The 16029-nt window shown below is 40.7% G+C and overlaps 1 protein-coding gene across 1 annotated transcript in view; it reads right to left on the bottom strand.

Moving 5' to 3' along the window:
• The window catches only part of nrg3a (neuregulin 3a), a 430968-nt gene that overhangs the window by 36332 nt on the left and 378607 nt on the right, over positions 1–16029 (bottom strand). The window contains exon 5 of the mRNA XM_085183301.1: positions 8296–8398. Coding sequence (XP_085039427.1) covers positions 8296–8398 — 103 coding nt within the window. The remainder of the gene's footprint in view (positions 1–8295; positions 8399–16029) is intronic.

Here is a 16029-nt window from a genome sequence, read left to right as displayed (position 1 = left end):
GCTGAAGGATGTGAGCCGATTTTGTCCATTCATCTGAAAGAACCTCTTCTGGTTTGCTATTCTGACCAGTAGACATTAAAAATCTCCTTGATTTTTTACACCACTTACCCAAGCATGTGCAATTAGACTGACCTGGAGCACAAAAGCTCTGTATCACAACTTCATTGTGTTGTGCCAGCGGTATGCTCATTACCAGATGCAGCTGATGAAGCCTTTACTTGTCCTTTGTCAGACACTCTGCTGAATGACAGCGACGTAATGAAGTGTTTACAAACTGCCGCATGCTAAGCTTCTATCCTCTCCACCTCTGAGGCCTTTAATTATATTTTCTTAGAAGGAGGCTGTGACATTTGGTACACACTAGTTTTGGAAAAGTGTTTACTTAATAGGAACGGTCCATTATCTCTTCTAAAGCCTTCTCGCAATCTGCTCGTTTGCTCGCCGTTTTAGGATCCAAAAGGCTATCAGTGCATATGCTTTTGCTGCAATGAAATACAAACATCCAGCTCTGTAGGTTTGTTGATAGATGTGCCATATATCACCCTGCATCCCTCACTGTTTGTGCAAAAGAGAAAATTTGGCTTTGTTATCTCAGGGTGGCGTTACACAACTTATAATAAAATCAGGCTCAATATCCACCAAAAGCACCAAATATTTGCAACCAGCCTGAATGAGTCACTAACACGCAGCTAATACTAAATCGTATTTGGCATTTCATATAAATTCTACTCTACTATACTTCTTATTCAGCATTAAAGGTTCATAATCCTTAAATTATCTGATGGTTGGAATGGCTTTTTATGCCTTTATTGCAGAACGCAAGTAGAGAGCAATAAGGAGACTTAAATAATCTGCTACCCTTGTTTCTCCAAAGAAGGATAATTAGAAAAAGCAACTAAGTACACCAGGAAAATTATGTCTGCATTAGAGGAATTCTTTACATTCACATCCTCTGCAAACACACACACACGCAGGAGTCTCTTGTTGCAAGGCAACAGTGCTGACTACTGATAAATCATGCTGACTTTTTGCATTTAGTCCCAATGCAAGCAGTATTTTAAAGCGAGGCAACTTAAAAACCTATAGAGATAATCTGCCTGATAAAAGAAATTGCTTCTGATGAATTTATTTAAAGAAGAAAAGTTTGACTCCTTGTGAAAAATTCTCAGCACTGCTTCCACTCCACTGTCACCGCACGGTGTGGATTAGTTCACTGTCAGCGTATGTGTGCTGGGGAATGACTCAGCATTGTGGCTGCACCACACTATGACTCGCTTCATGACCAGTGGTGATGTAACACAATCTTGCTCCTGTCCACACACATCAGATCCAAGGTTAGCCCTGAGAAAACGACTTCAGCAGAAATGAAAACAGTCTGCTGGTGTCAAACCGCACATCAAATACAGTATGTGCATTTTAAGACCACAGAAGGTCAAACAGCCACGTTAAGTAACGTTGAGCAAAACACATTTTGAATGAGGTGGGACTTAAAGGGTACAGAGCTCAAGGCAATCTATTCTAAAGTTTTTGTGTTAAGTCTGACTTTCACCAAGGAGACTGAAGCCCACGAGTTCATATTCTTTTTTTTAAAAAAAGCTTATAAGTTATTTATTACATTTGCCATAACCATCGTTTTACTTGAAGCACCTTTTGTGCAATTAAAAAATTAGAGATGGACCGATCCGATATTACGTATCGGTATCGGTCCGATACTGACATAAATTACTGGATCGGATATCGGAGAGAAATAAAAAATGTAATCCGATCCATTAAATATCAAAAAAGCACCTCACAAAACTTGTGACACGGCGTAACTCGGCTCATAACCGTAGCACGTCGGAGCCGTGTGGTCACCTGATCGGCTGTGTGTATTTGGAGCCTTGCTATCAAACTCTGAGGAAGTTTTCCCAGAGAGAAGTAAAGCAAGTGTGTAAGTTCATCTCTGAATGTTTGTAAAGCATTCCCATGTTAAGCTTAACAACCGATATATGGAGCAACTGCCTCTCTCTCTCTCTCTCTCTCTCTCTCCTGTTGCTACTTTAATCATGAAACTGCTTAATGATCAGCTGATCGGCTTTTCTGTCGTGACTCCCGTCTCTCTTGTTTGTTTTTGGCCCACTTCGCGCCAGAAAGAGGAAACCAGCGGCTGAACAACAGCAGCACTATTAAGCTTGATAATCTGTTGTTAGAATTTATTTAATATTACTTTCTACACCAGGATCTTTTTCTACGTAGCTGATGGCTGGTAACTGTGCAGGGGCGGATCTAGCAAAGTTTAGCCAGGGGGGCCGATAGGGCATGAACAGGGAAAAGGGGGCACAAAGACATACTTTTCTTTCTTATTCTCATTTAAAATGTCTAGTTTTTAATAAATAATTATCTGACTCTTACACCCAAAGTTTTAATCTGATGTAAAATGTATAGAAGTCCATTACTGTATATAGTAACTGTTAAGTCTAATATACCCTAGTAAGCTAGTACTTTTTCCTTTGGGAACCATCTGTGCAGTCTGCAGTTCTGTTGAAGAAAGATGTTGAATCTATTTAATTATTCTTGAAAAATAATTGATTTCTGTGAATTTATTTCACAGTGCATCAAATTAAAGTTGATTACATCGATTAAGCATCATGAGGTGGAGGGTGGTTCCCTATTTTTTTTTTTTTGCTGAGAGTTTGCAACCCTGTTAGTTAGGTTGTTTAATATTTCTGCTAAGTACTCTTTAAAATACCAGAATAGGGAGGATGGAGCAGTTTTAAGTTTATTAGATTGATCAGTGTTGCTGAACTATGAAATATTTTGGGCGCAGTGTATTTTTTACATACAGGTATAACAGAATAGCTTTAGTGTTGTTGTTTATTTAAACTTGAGTATGAACTTATACAAAATGCAGCAAGATATTAAACAGTTTTATTGATTAAAAAACACTATATCGGATTCATATCGGTATCGGCAGATATCCAAATTTATGATATCGGTATCGGACATAAAAAAGTGGTATCGTGCCATCTCTATAAAAAATACAAACATGGCAGTGCACATAATGTTGCAGGATGGTTAAATATTGATGTTGCCATCTTATGATAGATTGGAGTTTGGTACACGCCGCTTTAACTGAGTAGCAAAATCAGGACGTTAGAGGAACTAGATAAAAACATGACTTTATAACGAGTGTGTAAAATAAGCTCGTAGACTGTTGTTGTTGTTTTTTTTAAGGTTAAATGTTGATTATGAAGTGGTGAGTTTCACAACACTCATGGAATAGAGTTAATGTTAAAGGACAATAAAGCAGATAAGTCAGCAGTGATGGATATTATAATGTAAAACACACTTAATGTCTCTCTGTTATTGTTTTAGCATGAAGTGGGAAATCATTTGTCTTTCATGTAGCTGCACTTTTATCGGGATTTTTTTTCTCGGTGTGAGAAAACCTTTGACTTTATCTTTATTCAGGTCACTCAGATCCGCTCCCTTGCTCCTTCATCCCAATCTGTATGCATCTTCTCCAATGAACAAGCAAGTTCCCTGACTCAATTATGGATTCACTGAAAGCGCCTGTCCATCATCGCTTGATCCGATTATCTTGTTGTCAGGCTGCTCACTCACTCACATCATTATATTACTGAGGAAAGCCTATGGAATTACAGTGCCATCTATCATAGCGTGCTCCATAGTCCACATACTCTGAATGGCATACTGCCATTAGAACCAGATGTTTAACCCATACTGCTGAGATTCCCTTTGCAAGAGACATTTATATATATGACTGTTCATTTACCAATTACTGTGAACACATTAACTTCAACCCTGCAGAAAACAGGCAGAGAGCAGAGAAAGGCTTAAGCCACATGAGCTGACCTTTGGGTGATAATAGGCTATGCATATGTGTACGTGTATAATGAGCTTTACAAATTGTTGCAAATCCCTGGTCTGGGATTTCATCCAAGATGCAGGATGCCTCAACATGTTGCCTCGGTTTTCACTAAATTTAAATATGTCTTTGTTTACATGTGGTCTGACACACTCAATAGGGCTTATTACCACATGTGATAATAATATATTGATTCAGGGACCAGTGGCAGAATGTAGCAGCAAATCAAAGGAAAATCAAGAAAAAAAAATCGAAATTGCTGGTTGTGGTGAACTTTCATGTCACTACAGCTAATTTACTTGTCAACATATTAAAGGGGAAATGCTGTCACTCTAGGAGCTGAGTAATAATTCAACTGCAGTTCTTGTAATTTCAGTCTTTCCAGTGTCGAACTGAACTAAATTTATCTGTGCTGAATACCCACCAGGAGCTTTAACCTCGGTCGTTTTTGTGTCACGAAGCCACTGAAACACTCTTTATGATATGCAGAGCGCCGCTTCACAGAGGAGACTGACAAAATGTCATAGTGGTTCCTGTTATTCTGTTGTGTTGGACATCAGAGATGGGCAGTAACGCGTTACTGTAATCCGATTACTTTTTTCAAGTAACGAGTAAAGTAAGGGATTACTATTGCAAAAACGGTAATTAGATTACCGTTACTTTCCCGTAGGAACGCTGCGTTACTGCGTTACTAAAACCGTGATTTTTTGCGAGAATGTCTCATGACAGTGACGTAAGCGAGTGCCACGTTCGTGACAACAGCTGTGTGCAGATCAACAATGGATCATATATCGAGTGCAGAGAGAGTATGAGCGTGCAGCGTTTAAAGCGTGGAAGTACTGACCTTACTTTGAGTTTGATTCCATAAAAAGTGACAAAAACATTAGTGTCCGTTGTGCGTGGGAAGAAAACTTCTTTTTACAGCTAAAAAACCCCTAAACTTCCAAACAAGCACCGAGTAGCTACGACGTAATGGGAAACTCACAGAGAAACTCGCGGATTCTTCCACTGACCGCTGCACACCTGCACCAGGGTAACCCTCCGCCTACCCCACTCCTGCTTTACAGGTGAAAATAGAGCAACAGGACCGCTAGTCTTTGACTTTATTTATTTTCTGCTGTGTTTTACTTGCATCTATTTGAAAGACTGAGTGTAAACACACAAAAAAATATTTTATTTTATGTGCTGGAATGTGCAGAAAATAGGTTTAAATGTTAAACAAATTTCTTCCAGTCAGAGAATGTTGCATATAATTAAATTTTTGCTTGATGCATAAAGTTAAAAGATTAAAACTAATAAAACAAGTTTTAAAAAGAGACTTTTCCATTTGATTACATTTTGTATGATGGATTATGCAGAAAAAGTAGAATTGGGCTGAAAGATCTATCACTTTATCACCTATTCAGGTTGTAAATCGTGTTTTTAAAAAGTAACTAAGTAACTAAGTAATAAATTACTCTTGAAAATAAGTAATCAGTAAAGTAATGGGATCACTTTTTTGGGGAAGTAATCAGTAATTAGTTACTGATTACTTTTTTCAAGCAACTTGACCAACACTGCTGGACATCAACTACATTGTTCATAAGAACAATCAGCAATATCACTTATAAATATACATTTTGCTTACTTAAATAATTAAGAATCAAGTGACCAAGTACCATTTTCAAGTTGTAGCAGCCAATAATCAAAAACAAGCTCACCTGAGGACTCCTGCAATGTTTCCGTTTGGATATTTGTCAGTGAGCGTATAAATGCATTAAGTAGCAACATATTCACAGCTTGCCAAATACTTTGAAAGTTCTCTGCTTAGCATCCAGAAAACCAGTGTTATTAATGACACGCATAGTTACTGACTGAGCTGCAGCTGCACCCCTGTGCATGCTTGCACTGCCTGCGCCAGCTAGCAACAGCCAAAATGCTGATGAGCTATAACAGACGGTGTAAAAGACAGAGATTGCTTCCAGGGCTGAAAAGTGAAACTAATGCAGAAGTGACTAAAACCTGCATGCTTTAATGGCTAGCAGGGGGTAGGACGTCTGGTTGCATAAAGACTTGTACTTGTGCAGAAGTCTATGATAAATAGCAGTGAAAGATTACGTTAGGTGAAAATGATGGTGCACACAAGTGTGTGACCTTGACAGGATGAGACTTTCTGCAGAAAACTTGAAAGAAAAGCTTATTTTTTTGCTTCCATTTTCAATTTCTTCTACTTCTATACCAGTGGTGATGTTTTGCCCGAGTGGTGACATCTAGCATTCGAGAGTTTATTACAGCAAGTCTAGCAAACCTCAAGTGTCAAGGTGATAGGGCCCTGGTGACATCATAGATGGCACACAACACAACCAGTGGATGCTCTGTGTTTGGAAGATTGCATCGCTTCATCAGTGCAGCATCAATTTCTTTCGAACTCTCTGAGACTAAATGGAAATCCCTTCATGTACTGAATGCCCCGCTGATGCAAGCCAATGTGTCCATGTTGGGCTGGTGGGCTTCCAAAGATAACGGCGTGCTTCCCTGTTATTGTTATTGCAAAATATGATTTGAGTCCACGTCAGATTTTCATTTTGTTTCTGTGAAGTTTGTGTTGGTCTGTTTGCAATGGGAACCAGAACTTTTATTGGCTTGGTGATTAGTAGTCTCCATTTTTAAATTAATGCTGGCTAGTCTGGCTTTTTGTTTCGTGTCCTGAGGAAAGCAAAGGAGAAGCATTAAGCTGAGGCATTTGGGACCTCGGCTCAATGCATAAATGCAACAGTTTGTGGGGCAAATATGACCCGAGTCTTTAACAGAAATGAAATCACGTCTAGAAGCTGTTAGATGCAACAAAGAGGGTTGAAGAAAGTCTGTTTTTTGATGTTACTTAACAAACCATTCACACATTAGTGAGAAAGAGAGCTTGAATACATTAAAAATAACACCTGTTATGTAGTCTGCTCGCGGTTTGTGCTGAAACATAATTCCTGGGAAGATAATGCTTAGAGGTGCAGATTCACACATTATTTGTACAATTATGAAATAACCTGTCGCCTCTAGTTTGAAGTTTGCAGATTTTAATGCTCGCTGGCAGTGCACTGCAATCTGTTTAAAGTTTACTTAGTGACAGTTCATTTACAACAAGCAGTTTTACTTTCTTCTTTCTCTAAGAAAGATTTGTTCACTGATCCACTTTGTTGTTGAAGCGTTGTTCCCAGATCTCAGCAAAAGTTATCTTTGACTTTATGACTTTCTGTGTCGTTTCTGGGATGCTTAGGACTCATATTGCACTGCTGGAAATAGTTTATTTTGATGCATATGCTGCTTTTTTGCAAATTTTCATTATAATATTTATTTTCGTATTCCTGCAGCTCTAAACATACATAAAAACAATTAACCCTTTAAAGCTGGTCAGAGCGGCACGCTCCGTTTTGCGTAACTTTTTTAAAATCCCGGTAGCACTGCAACCACGTGAGCTAGCGCAATAATTTTTTTTTTGCATTTGAAACCGGAGGAGTTGTACTTACATCTTATGCCATCAGCTTGTCCTCGGTCACAGTTTCCTTCCACATATAGCTTTGCAAAAACTGCATAAAAAGCACTTGCAGCAACAAAAACATAATATTCCAGAAACACGCTTTGCCGATCTGATCAGCTGTTCATAACACTTCCTACGTCCATCAGCACGAACTATTGCATGTCCTGCGATGTCCTGCCCGAAACCGGAAGTGACGTTATTTTGCGGAAATGTAGTTTTTTACCATCAGGGCCTCATGAGCCTATACTGGTGTTTTTAAAAGTTATGTTTGACTTTATGACTTTCTGTGTCGTTTCTGGGATGCTTAGGACTCATATTGCACTGCTGGAAATAGTTTATTTTGATGCATATGCTGCTTTTTTGCAAATTTGCATTATAATTTTTATTTTCGTTTTTCCTGCAGTATATAAAAATTGGTGTATTTCAAAAATAAAACTATGAAGACACTCAGAATAAATTTCCTGTGGTGGGAAACTATTTTGTGCAACTTTTTTGTATTTACAGTTTTGAGGGATAAGCCTCTTAAATTTCTCTAACTAGAAATATATGTTAAAAAAACAAAAACGATTTTCAATTTTTTTGTAGTTTATTGCACTTTTTTGCAAATTATGTAATTACTATGCACTTAATGTAGACATATTATTAAATTCTGGGCTATAAGGGTTGTATTGATGTATAGCAACTTGAAATGCTCCCAAAAATGGCTCCACAGCATGTAAAAATATAATATAAGCTCTGGCAGACTTGGTTCTATGGTAGGTCTTAAAGGGTTAACTGCGCGAGTGCAATTTGAATATTAACCTACAGGAAGTAAGTGATAAGCTGGTAAGTACGCTGGATTTAAAAAAGATTTGAATTGTAGTTTTAACAGCCATTTGTAGACTTTATGTGCGGTGTTGCGAGTTCATTTTCTCACTTGTTGCGGCAGTAGAGGGCCATGCACAGCGTTCCCAGGAGGCTAATCGCCATGGCGATGGACGTGATTGACAGCACCTGTCTCTTATACACCTCTTTGCTCTCTGTGGAGAAATAAACACAGGAAGAAGTCACATTAATGTTTGAACAACAGACCCTCGGGGAAATAAAGCTATAGATCACGCACGTGTTTATGCGAGAGACCGAGGAAGGGAGAGAAAACAGTGCAGCTGTGCATCTGTGCGAGCGTGTATATGTGCAGACATCCCACAGTCAACATCCACACAGTCCTCACCATAACGCAGAATTAAACATGGGTTTGAGATTTGCACTTACCCATTTTTAATTTCTAACGGTGTTGTTTACAGCACCCAAACAGCCTTTTTAAATCATCGAACAAGCAGTTGTGGTGCAACAGCTCTCTTAGGCTCTTCTGTATCTGTCTTGCAGATTCTTACAAGTGTAATTACTTCTGCGCAAACCAAATAAAATTGAAATAAAACAGCAATAAACAAACGCGCTTTTACAACTCCCCAGCAACACTCGCTATTCTTAGTTACCACACAGCCTTTCGGCTCATTTCTATCAGCTCTCCCACGTAGAGTAATGGTCCGACAGACACAAGACACTGCTTTTGAAATGGATGCCACATGTAATGGAGCCTGAATACATGGAGACAAGAAGAGTTATGGCGCGGAGGAACGCCATTAGTGGAGAAAAATGGAAGCTGTCTTGTTTGTTCCGAACAAGTAAATCATAGTTGCCTTCAGATACATTAATAGGCGATCAATCAAGTTTTATTTAGCAAGGCTCAGACCTTGGAAAACAATGACGATGACAGGTGTTGAGGTTTTACGTTGAGGTGATTGAGACAAATTCGCACCGTGGATGGGCACGAATGGCCACTTTAGCGCAAAAAAAATAATCACCACTCACAAAAATCACAGCCGCGAGCTGAGGAATAAAACCGCGACACAGCTGCAGCCACTACGTTTTGCTCAAGGGCATCCTGACAGCAGTCAGCGAGGGAGAGTGTTACTAATTCACAACCACATCAATATTTTTAAGCCTGTCGGGGAATTTAAAACAGGGATCTCTCGGTCCGAGCCTTTCACAGCAGCCTTTAAGCTATTGTGTACCCCGCGGAAATCGCACAACCGGTCGTACGTGCGATATATCATTTATAATCCCTAAAAATAACAGATGTTGCAGAGCCTATTAGTGTCTTTTCGGTACATTTTTTTCCCTTATCCTCTGTGCCATTATTTCTCTCCCTCCATCTATGTCTAAATTATGTCCGGGGCCAGTGCTGTTTAGATGCTGCTAATCAGGCTGCAACAGATTTGCTCATGGGCTACAATTATGTCAGCAGAGGGAGCTGGGGCACATTAGGTTGGCTGCAGGGACAGACACGGAGGCAGGAGACCAAGAGGAAAAGGAAAGGTGAGGAGAAATCAACCAGCCAGGTGCTAGTAAGCAAGGAAGATGGATTTTTATCTGATAAATCCAGCGTATTGACTGATCTGGCTGCCACTGGTTAGCCTTTTCAGAATTTACAACATGCCTGAGGAAAACTGGGTGGTAATTAATGTGTGTAGGGACAGAAATATATGAATACATGCATACACAGCTACAAGTTGAGTAGAGAAATGGGCAAAACTTCAGTATATCACACACAGTCTGGCTTATATTTACATATGCATGCAGCATTTCAAGTATTTGGTTAGTCATAAATATGTTTTCGGCTTGTCCAAGGTCACGCAATACCTTAGATTCCCCTCCCACGTGCTTATTTGGACTGCACACACACACAAAACAAAAAAACACCCTCTCGTGATATGAATTAATCATACGGCTCATGAGAGGGAAAGTATGTTCATGTTCCATCTGTGGAGCCGTGAGGTCACATCTTCTATTACTTTCCACTTGAAACCTCCACTTCTGCACTGCAGAGCCCTGCCGGCCACTTATTCACAGCCACATTATAGAGAAATATGATCAATATTTTACACGAAAAGTGGCAGCGGCAGTAATATAGAAGGGCTGCTGTGACCTTTTTTGTATGTAGTCATATACATTCATAGCGTGTTTACAGCTGCTATACACTCCGCACAGTCGAGTGTGCCAGAAAGATAAGGCGGTAAGAAATGGAGAAAGAGTTGGAGAAATACAATTTAAGTGGGCTTGTGTGAAATAACTGAATGGGAAAATAAAAATGAAAAACTGTGCGCATTTCCTACTTATAAACAAACCGACTCGGGTTTTGTGTGCCGACTCTTTCAATCATCATCCAAAATGATTGAGTTGAGCTTCATTATGAGAAATGCTTTCTGTTGCATCATACAGCATGCACACCTATGTCCTGAAGAGCATGAGTGCTCAAAATAAGCACAAACAATTACAGTGCAATCGAATAGCGGCTGAGAGCACAGTCACAGACACTCACACACACTGAGTCTGGCGACAGAGAGAGGTGGCATTTTGACAGCATATCTCTCAGGCATGCTGACTCTGAGCCCTGATGAGATGGCTGAAGTCTGCCTGGTGGAGTTCATGACATATAAACAGAAACGGTGGACAGTAAAATGCACTTGGCAGTTCTCCAGCACACACATTTCCATCAGTAGTGGCCCTCTCCTCTGGAGTGCTTTTGAGCCAAGTCCATTAGGATCGACTCAGTTTCCCCCTCAAAATCACTGAAAGTTAAAAAAAAAAAAAAAGCTCTTGTGCATTAAGACATTTCAATTTTTTTCTATCCAGGCAGTGTTTGCACATTGAATCTTACCCTATTTTAGTGACAAAGGGTGCCAGATTTGTGAGTAATTCAAGGATTTTAATCTAATACCGAACATATGGACAAGTCAGGCAGCTGGCAGGCACCGACACTGTCGAGGACTGTTACAGATATTCAGTTGTATTTCATTTGAACAATTATGGGATAAACTGTGGCCTGGAGTTTGAAGGTAGTAGAATTTAATGCTGATTGGCAGCACATTGGAATCAGTTCAAAGTTTATATTGTTGCAGAATTTGGATGATTGATTGGTCAAACAGTCAGTGTTAGCATACTAGCATAGAAGCTACTGATCAACCAGGTTTTGAGACGACCAGAAATGGAGGTAATAGAAAGGATGGACTCGGCCCCTTTGATGTTACTCATTGTTTGTAGACTTTTGCTGTGAAGCCTCAACTCTGCCGTTATGTTGTTATGTTGCTGGAAAGAGAAGTGACCATAATTGCATGAAAAGTTCCAATGCAAGTTAGCAAAGGCTAGCAAATATGACTGAGACTGTGCATCTAGACACTGTATGGTAGCATTGCACATCGAGCTAATAGCGCTAAGTACAATAAAAATAAAATACTAGAATTTCTCTCATGAGAAGTGGAGCACTAACTTCTTAGATGAGCTGATGGGGCAGTTAACTATGCAACAAACCATAATGTTTGTCAGACAACACTCCAAAAGACACCAATACCACAAACAGGGTTTAGCAATCCAGTTCAGCAGCTTGAATTTTCAGACCCTCTAGGGCAGTGTTTCGCAACCACTGGACGTGCAGCGAGAAATGATCAGGTGTGCGGTGAAAGATTATCTGGTTCCACCTGATTGGTACTCTAATCCAGCGGTCCCCAACCTTTTGTGCGCCACGGACCGGTTTGCGTCTGACAATATTTTTACTGATTGGCCTTTAAGGTGTTGCGATAAATATAACAAAATAAAACCAGTACAGGTGACAAAATAAGAAGATTTATTCACAACACATGGGAAAAGACCCAGGGAAACCGAGTTAATGATAATAAAAACCCTGAAAACCATACATTTCACACCCGAGCCTCAACTCTCGTGGCCCGGTACCAAACGACTCACGGACCGGTACCAGTCTGTGGCCCAGGGGTTGAGGACCGCTGCTGTAATCGACCAGCGTGAGTAATGGGCAGAACAATTATATTCTTTTCCACTAGAGGGCAGTACAACTTCTTACTCCAATTAAATGGGTTACCAACTGCCAGTAAAACAGAAGACGACGAAGAAGAAATGACATAGGCTGTTTCCCAATTCAGGGTCTGCAGCCTTAAAGTACGCAGCCTCATCGATCCTCGAGGGCCGCGTACTTAAAGACCGCTAAGGCCGGAAGTGCGAGGCTTGTGAAATGGGACGGTGTAGCCTCCGTCGCGCTGCCCAGGTTGCCTAGCAACCATGATACTAACAGCTGGAAACGTTTCATACAGCTTTGTTTGACAGAAATGAAGGAGAAAATCTTTTGTTCATTTGTTTGTTTGTTTCTACATGAGCTTTGATCATTCTCTGATTAAGCTCAGCTATTGAACGGCGTATATTTTAAAGTAAAGGCTTTAAACCAAGTTAGTACAAACGTCACTAATGTCACAAAACTTTGCCGACATGTGGCCAACAGTAATGTTTTAATGTTCTTCGTTATTAAACATTTGCACATAAATAAGTGACATAATATTCGGTACTTACTTAAAGTTTACTCTTCGGGCGCGCCTTATCCGCCGTTTTTTTCCGGCAAAATTATCCACACCCACCGCCGTGCTATGCATTCTGGGATATGTTGGGCCACGAAGTCTACACCGCCACGTCCTTAAAATTCAGGGAAATGAAGGACACGTTTGAGGGCCGCATTTCGAGCAGCCTTCGAATTGGGACAGCCTTCGTCGCGTCGCGGTGACGTAATCGGCCTTAAAATGCGGCCTTTAAGGCTGCAGACCCTGAATTGGGATACAGCCCATGTCAATGACAGCTCGGTCGCCCATTGTCACGGCCGAGACGGTTACATAAAGTGCACAAGAAGAGTTTGTTACTGTCAAAGCGCGGCGTATAAAGATGAGCATTCTGATACCGGCGATGCTCTGTTTATCACATGCCCCCAGTCTAGGCCATGATAAATGTCATGATCATTAGAGACTGACATGAATGGATGAATGGATGGAGCGACATAAGAAAAAGCAAAGATCAAAGGATGCAGACAGACAGGGTGGGATTATGTTGCCATTTCTCCGCAGCTCTGAGCATTAGAATTTCCATGTGCCGCAGCACAGACTGCTGATGGTGGATAAAACCTTTATTATGCAGGCCTGCCGTGCTAGAGTAAACATGCTCTCTTGGCTGGTCACGGTTCTTTCCTCTATTACTTGGATAGCTTTATTCACCCATTTACAGACTGAATCTATTTAGGTGACTGGAGACATTGTTATCGCTGGCAATTTTCTTTCTTTCTATCACTTTTTTTTCTTGCTTCTCATAATATTCTCTGCTGTCCCACAGCCCGGAAGATGTTACTGTAGCTCAGTATGTGCTGGTAGTAGCCGATCTGTGTGCTGCCCGCCGTTTGGCTTCTCACTGGCACTAAAAGGAGAGAGCTCATCGCCCCGGCTTTCCCTGGCTCGTCCTTCTAGTGTGGCATGAAATTGATTTTAACGAGCACTTTGTTTAGATCCACCATCAAGCACCACAGATTCTTTAACCCTTCAAATTCTCATGCCCCAGTGGCTGAATGCTATGTTTTTGTCTGCCTGTTTGTTGGTTTACGGATAGATTTGCATAACAATTTTACTAAAGGCTGACTCCAGCACAACTAAAGGATAATTAACTTTGATGAATCTGGATGCAGAAGCTTTTTGGATGCATTATTCATCAGTGTCAGATGATGATAACAAATAACAGGGCCAATTCTCCCATGGCAATTTTCTTAAAAAAATATGGGACATATTACGGATTATTTATTACGGAGCCCCGCAGGGGACATGGGAGAAAAAAAAATTAAGACGGACTTTTGCGAGATCTCGCAAAACAAACTCGGGATCTCGCAAAACAAACTCAGGATGTCGCAAAACAAACTCGGGATCTCGCAAAACTTTTGCAAGATCTCGCAAAACTTTTGCGAGATCTTGCAAAAGTTTTAGCCGCATTCTTCCCATTAGCTCGAAGCTAACGGGAGGTCGAGACCTACTACAGCCGGGAGGAACACCGCTTTCCCGGCACATCGTGCCTCGACCTCCCGGTCGGCTTCGAGCCAGCGTCCGAAGAATGCGGCTAAAACGTTTGCGAGATCTCGCAAAAGTTTTGCGAGATCCCGAGTTAGTTTTGCGAGATCTCGCAAAAGTTTTGCGAGATCCCGAGTTTGTTTTGCGAGATCTTGCAAAAGTTTTGCGAGATCCCGAGTTTGTTTTGCGAGATCTCGCAAAAGTTTTGCGAGATCCCACGTTTGTTTTGCGAGATCCCGAGTTAGTTTTGCGAGATCTCGCAAAAGTTTTGCGAGATCCCGAGTTTGTTTTGCGAGATCCCACGTTTGTTTTGCGAGACCTCGCAAAAGTTTTGCGAGATCCCAAGTTTGTTTTGCGAGATCTCGCAAAAGTTTTGCGAGATCCCGAGTTTGTTTTGCGAGATCCCGAGTTTGTTTTGCGAGATCTCGCAAAAGTTTTGCAAGATCCCGAGTTAGTTTTGCGAGATCTCGCAAAAGTCCGTCTTAATTTTTTTTTCTCCCATGTCCCCTGTGGGGCTCCGTAATTCATTTATTTTTTATTACTAAAAATTCTCTGATCCTGAACCTATAGGAAAAAAAGGTAATGTTTCTAGAAGCAACACCGGTTTATTCAAAAAGAGCCAAGTTGCACCACGAGGAATTCAAAACCCTTCACAGAAAATCTCAGTATAATAAAAATAAATGAAATTGTGATGCTGCCTGATAGAAAAGGGATCTGTGGGAAGACACCGGAGTGATTGCAGTTTCTAAATTCCTCTCTGTCTTTCTTCCCTTGTGTTACTTATCTCCTTTCTCTTCTGTCATACCAAACAACTCGCGCTTAATATTTAGCATTCTCAGTGCATTTTAGTTCTCGGCTCGCCAAAGTTGATTGAGTGCTTTAAAAAGTTTTTCTACCTCGCCAGTTTCTATGACGATGTGAAGTAAGTGACAGAAAGAAACAAAGGTCTGTTCGTCTTACTAACCGGCCTCCTTCCAGCGCAATCACTCGACGAACCCTCTGGATGGAAATTGAAAATCAACATGACTTAAAATACATCTGCTGCCCTTCAAAAGTAGCAGCTTGTAACACTTTCTTCAAACATTGATTTACAAGTCGGTGCAAAAGCTTCCGGTCACAGCTCAGTCATATTAGAAATATTGATGACCACATGACTGACTGACTGGATGCTGTCACATTTGTCAACTTCTGTCATGTAATACAGAAAATATATTAAGGAAGGAGGAAAACTGGATCAAAGAATTCCTGAATGTGGTCTCGGCTCAGGGCTTCAGGCTGTGATGTCCTCGGAGGAGCGATTTCTCCTTTTAACCCCAGAAACTGAGTCTGTTGGAGGGCAGAAGTTCATTCTCTATAAAACAGGCACAAAGCTTCAAGTTATCTGTAAAACTAACTAGAGATGGACTGATCCGATATTACGTATCGGTATCGGTCCGATACTGACCCAAATTACTGGATCGGATATCGGAGAGAAATAAAAAATGTAATCCGATCCATTAAATATCAAAAAAGCACCTCACAAAACTTGCGACATGGCGTAACTCAGCTCATAACCGTAGCACGTAGCAGCAGTGTGCATCACGTGATAGAGCCGCTGTGTGTATTTGTAGCCTGCTAGCAAACATTTAATCTCCGAGGAAGTTTTCCCAGAGAGAAGTAAAGCAAGTGTGTAAGTTCATCTCTGAATGTTTGTAAAGCATTCCAGCGTTAAGCTTAACAACCGATATATG

Source organism: Neolamprologus multifasciatus, chromosome 13 (assembly GCF_963576455.1).
Source record: "Neolamprologus multifasciatus chromosome 13, fNeoMul1.2, whole genome shotgun sequence".
Lineage (NCBI taxonomy): Eukaryota > Metazoa > Chordata > Actinopteri > Cichliformes > Cichlidae > Neolamprologus > Neolamprologus multifasciatus.
This window is presented reverse-complemented; position numbering and strand designations above follow the sequence as displayed.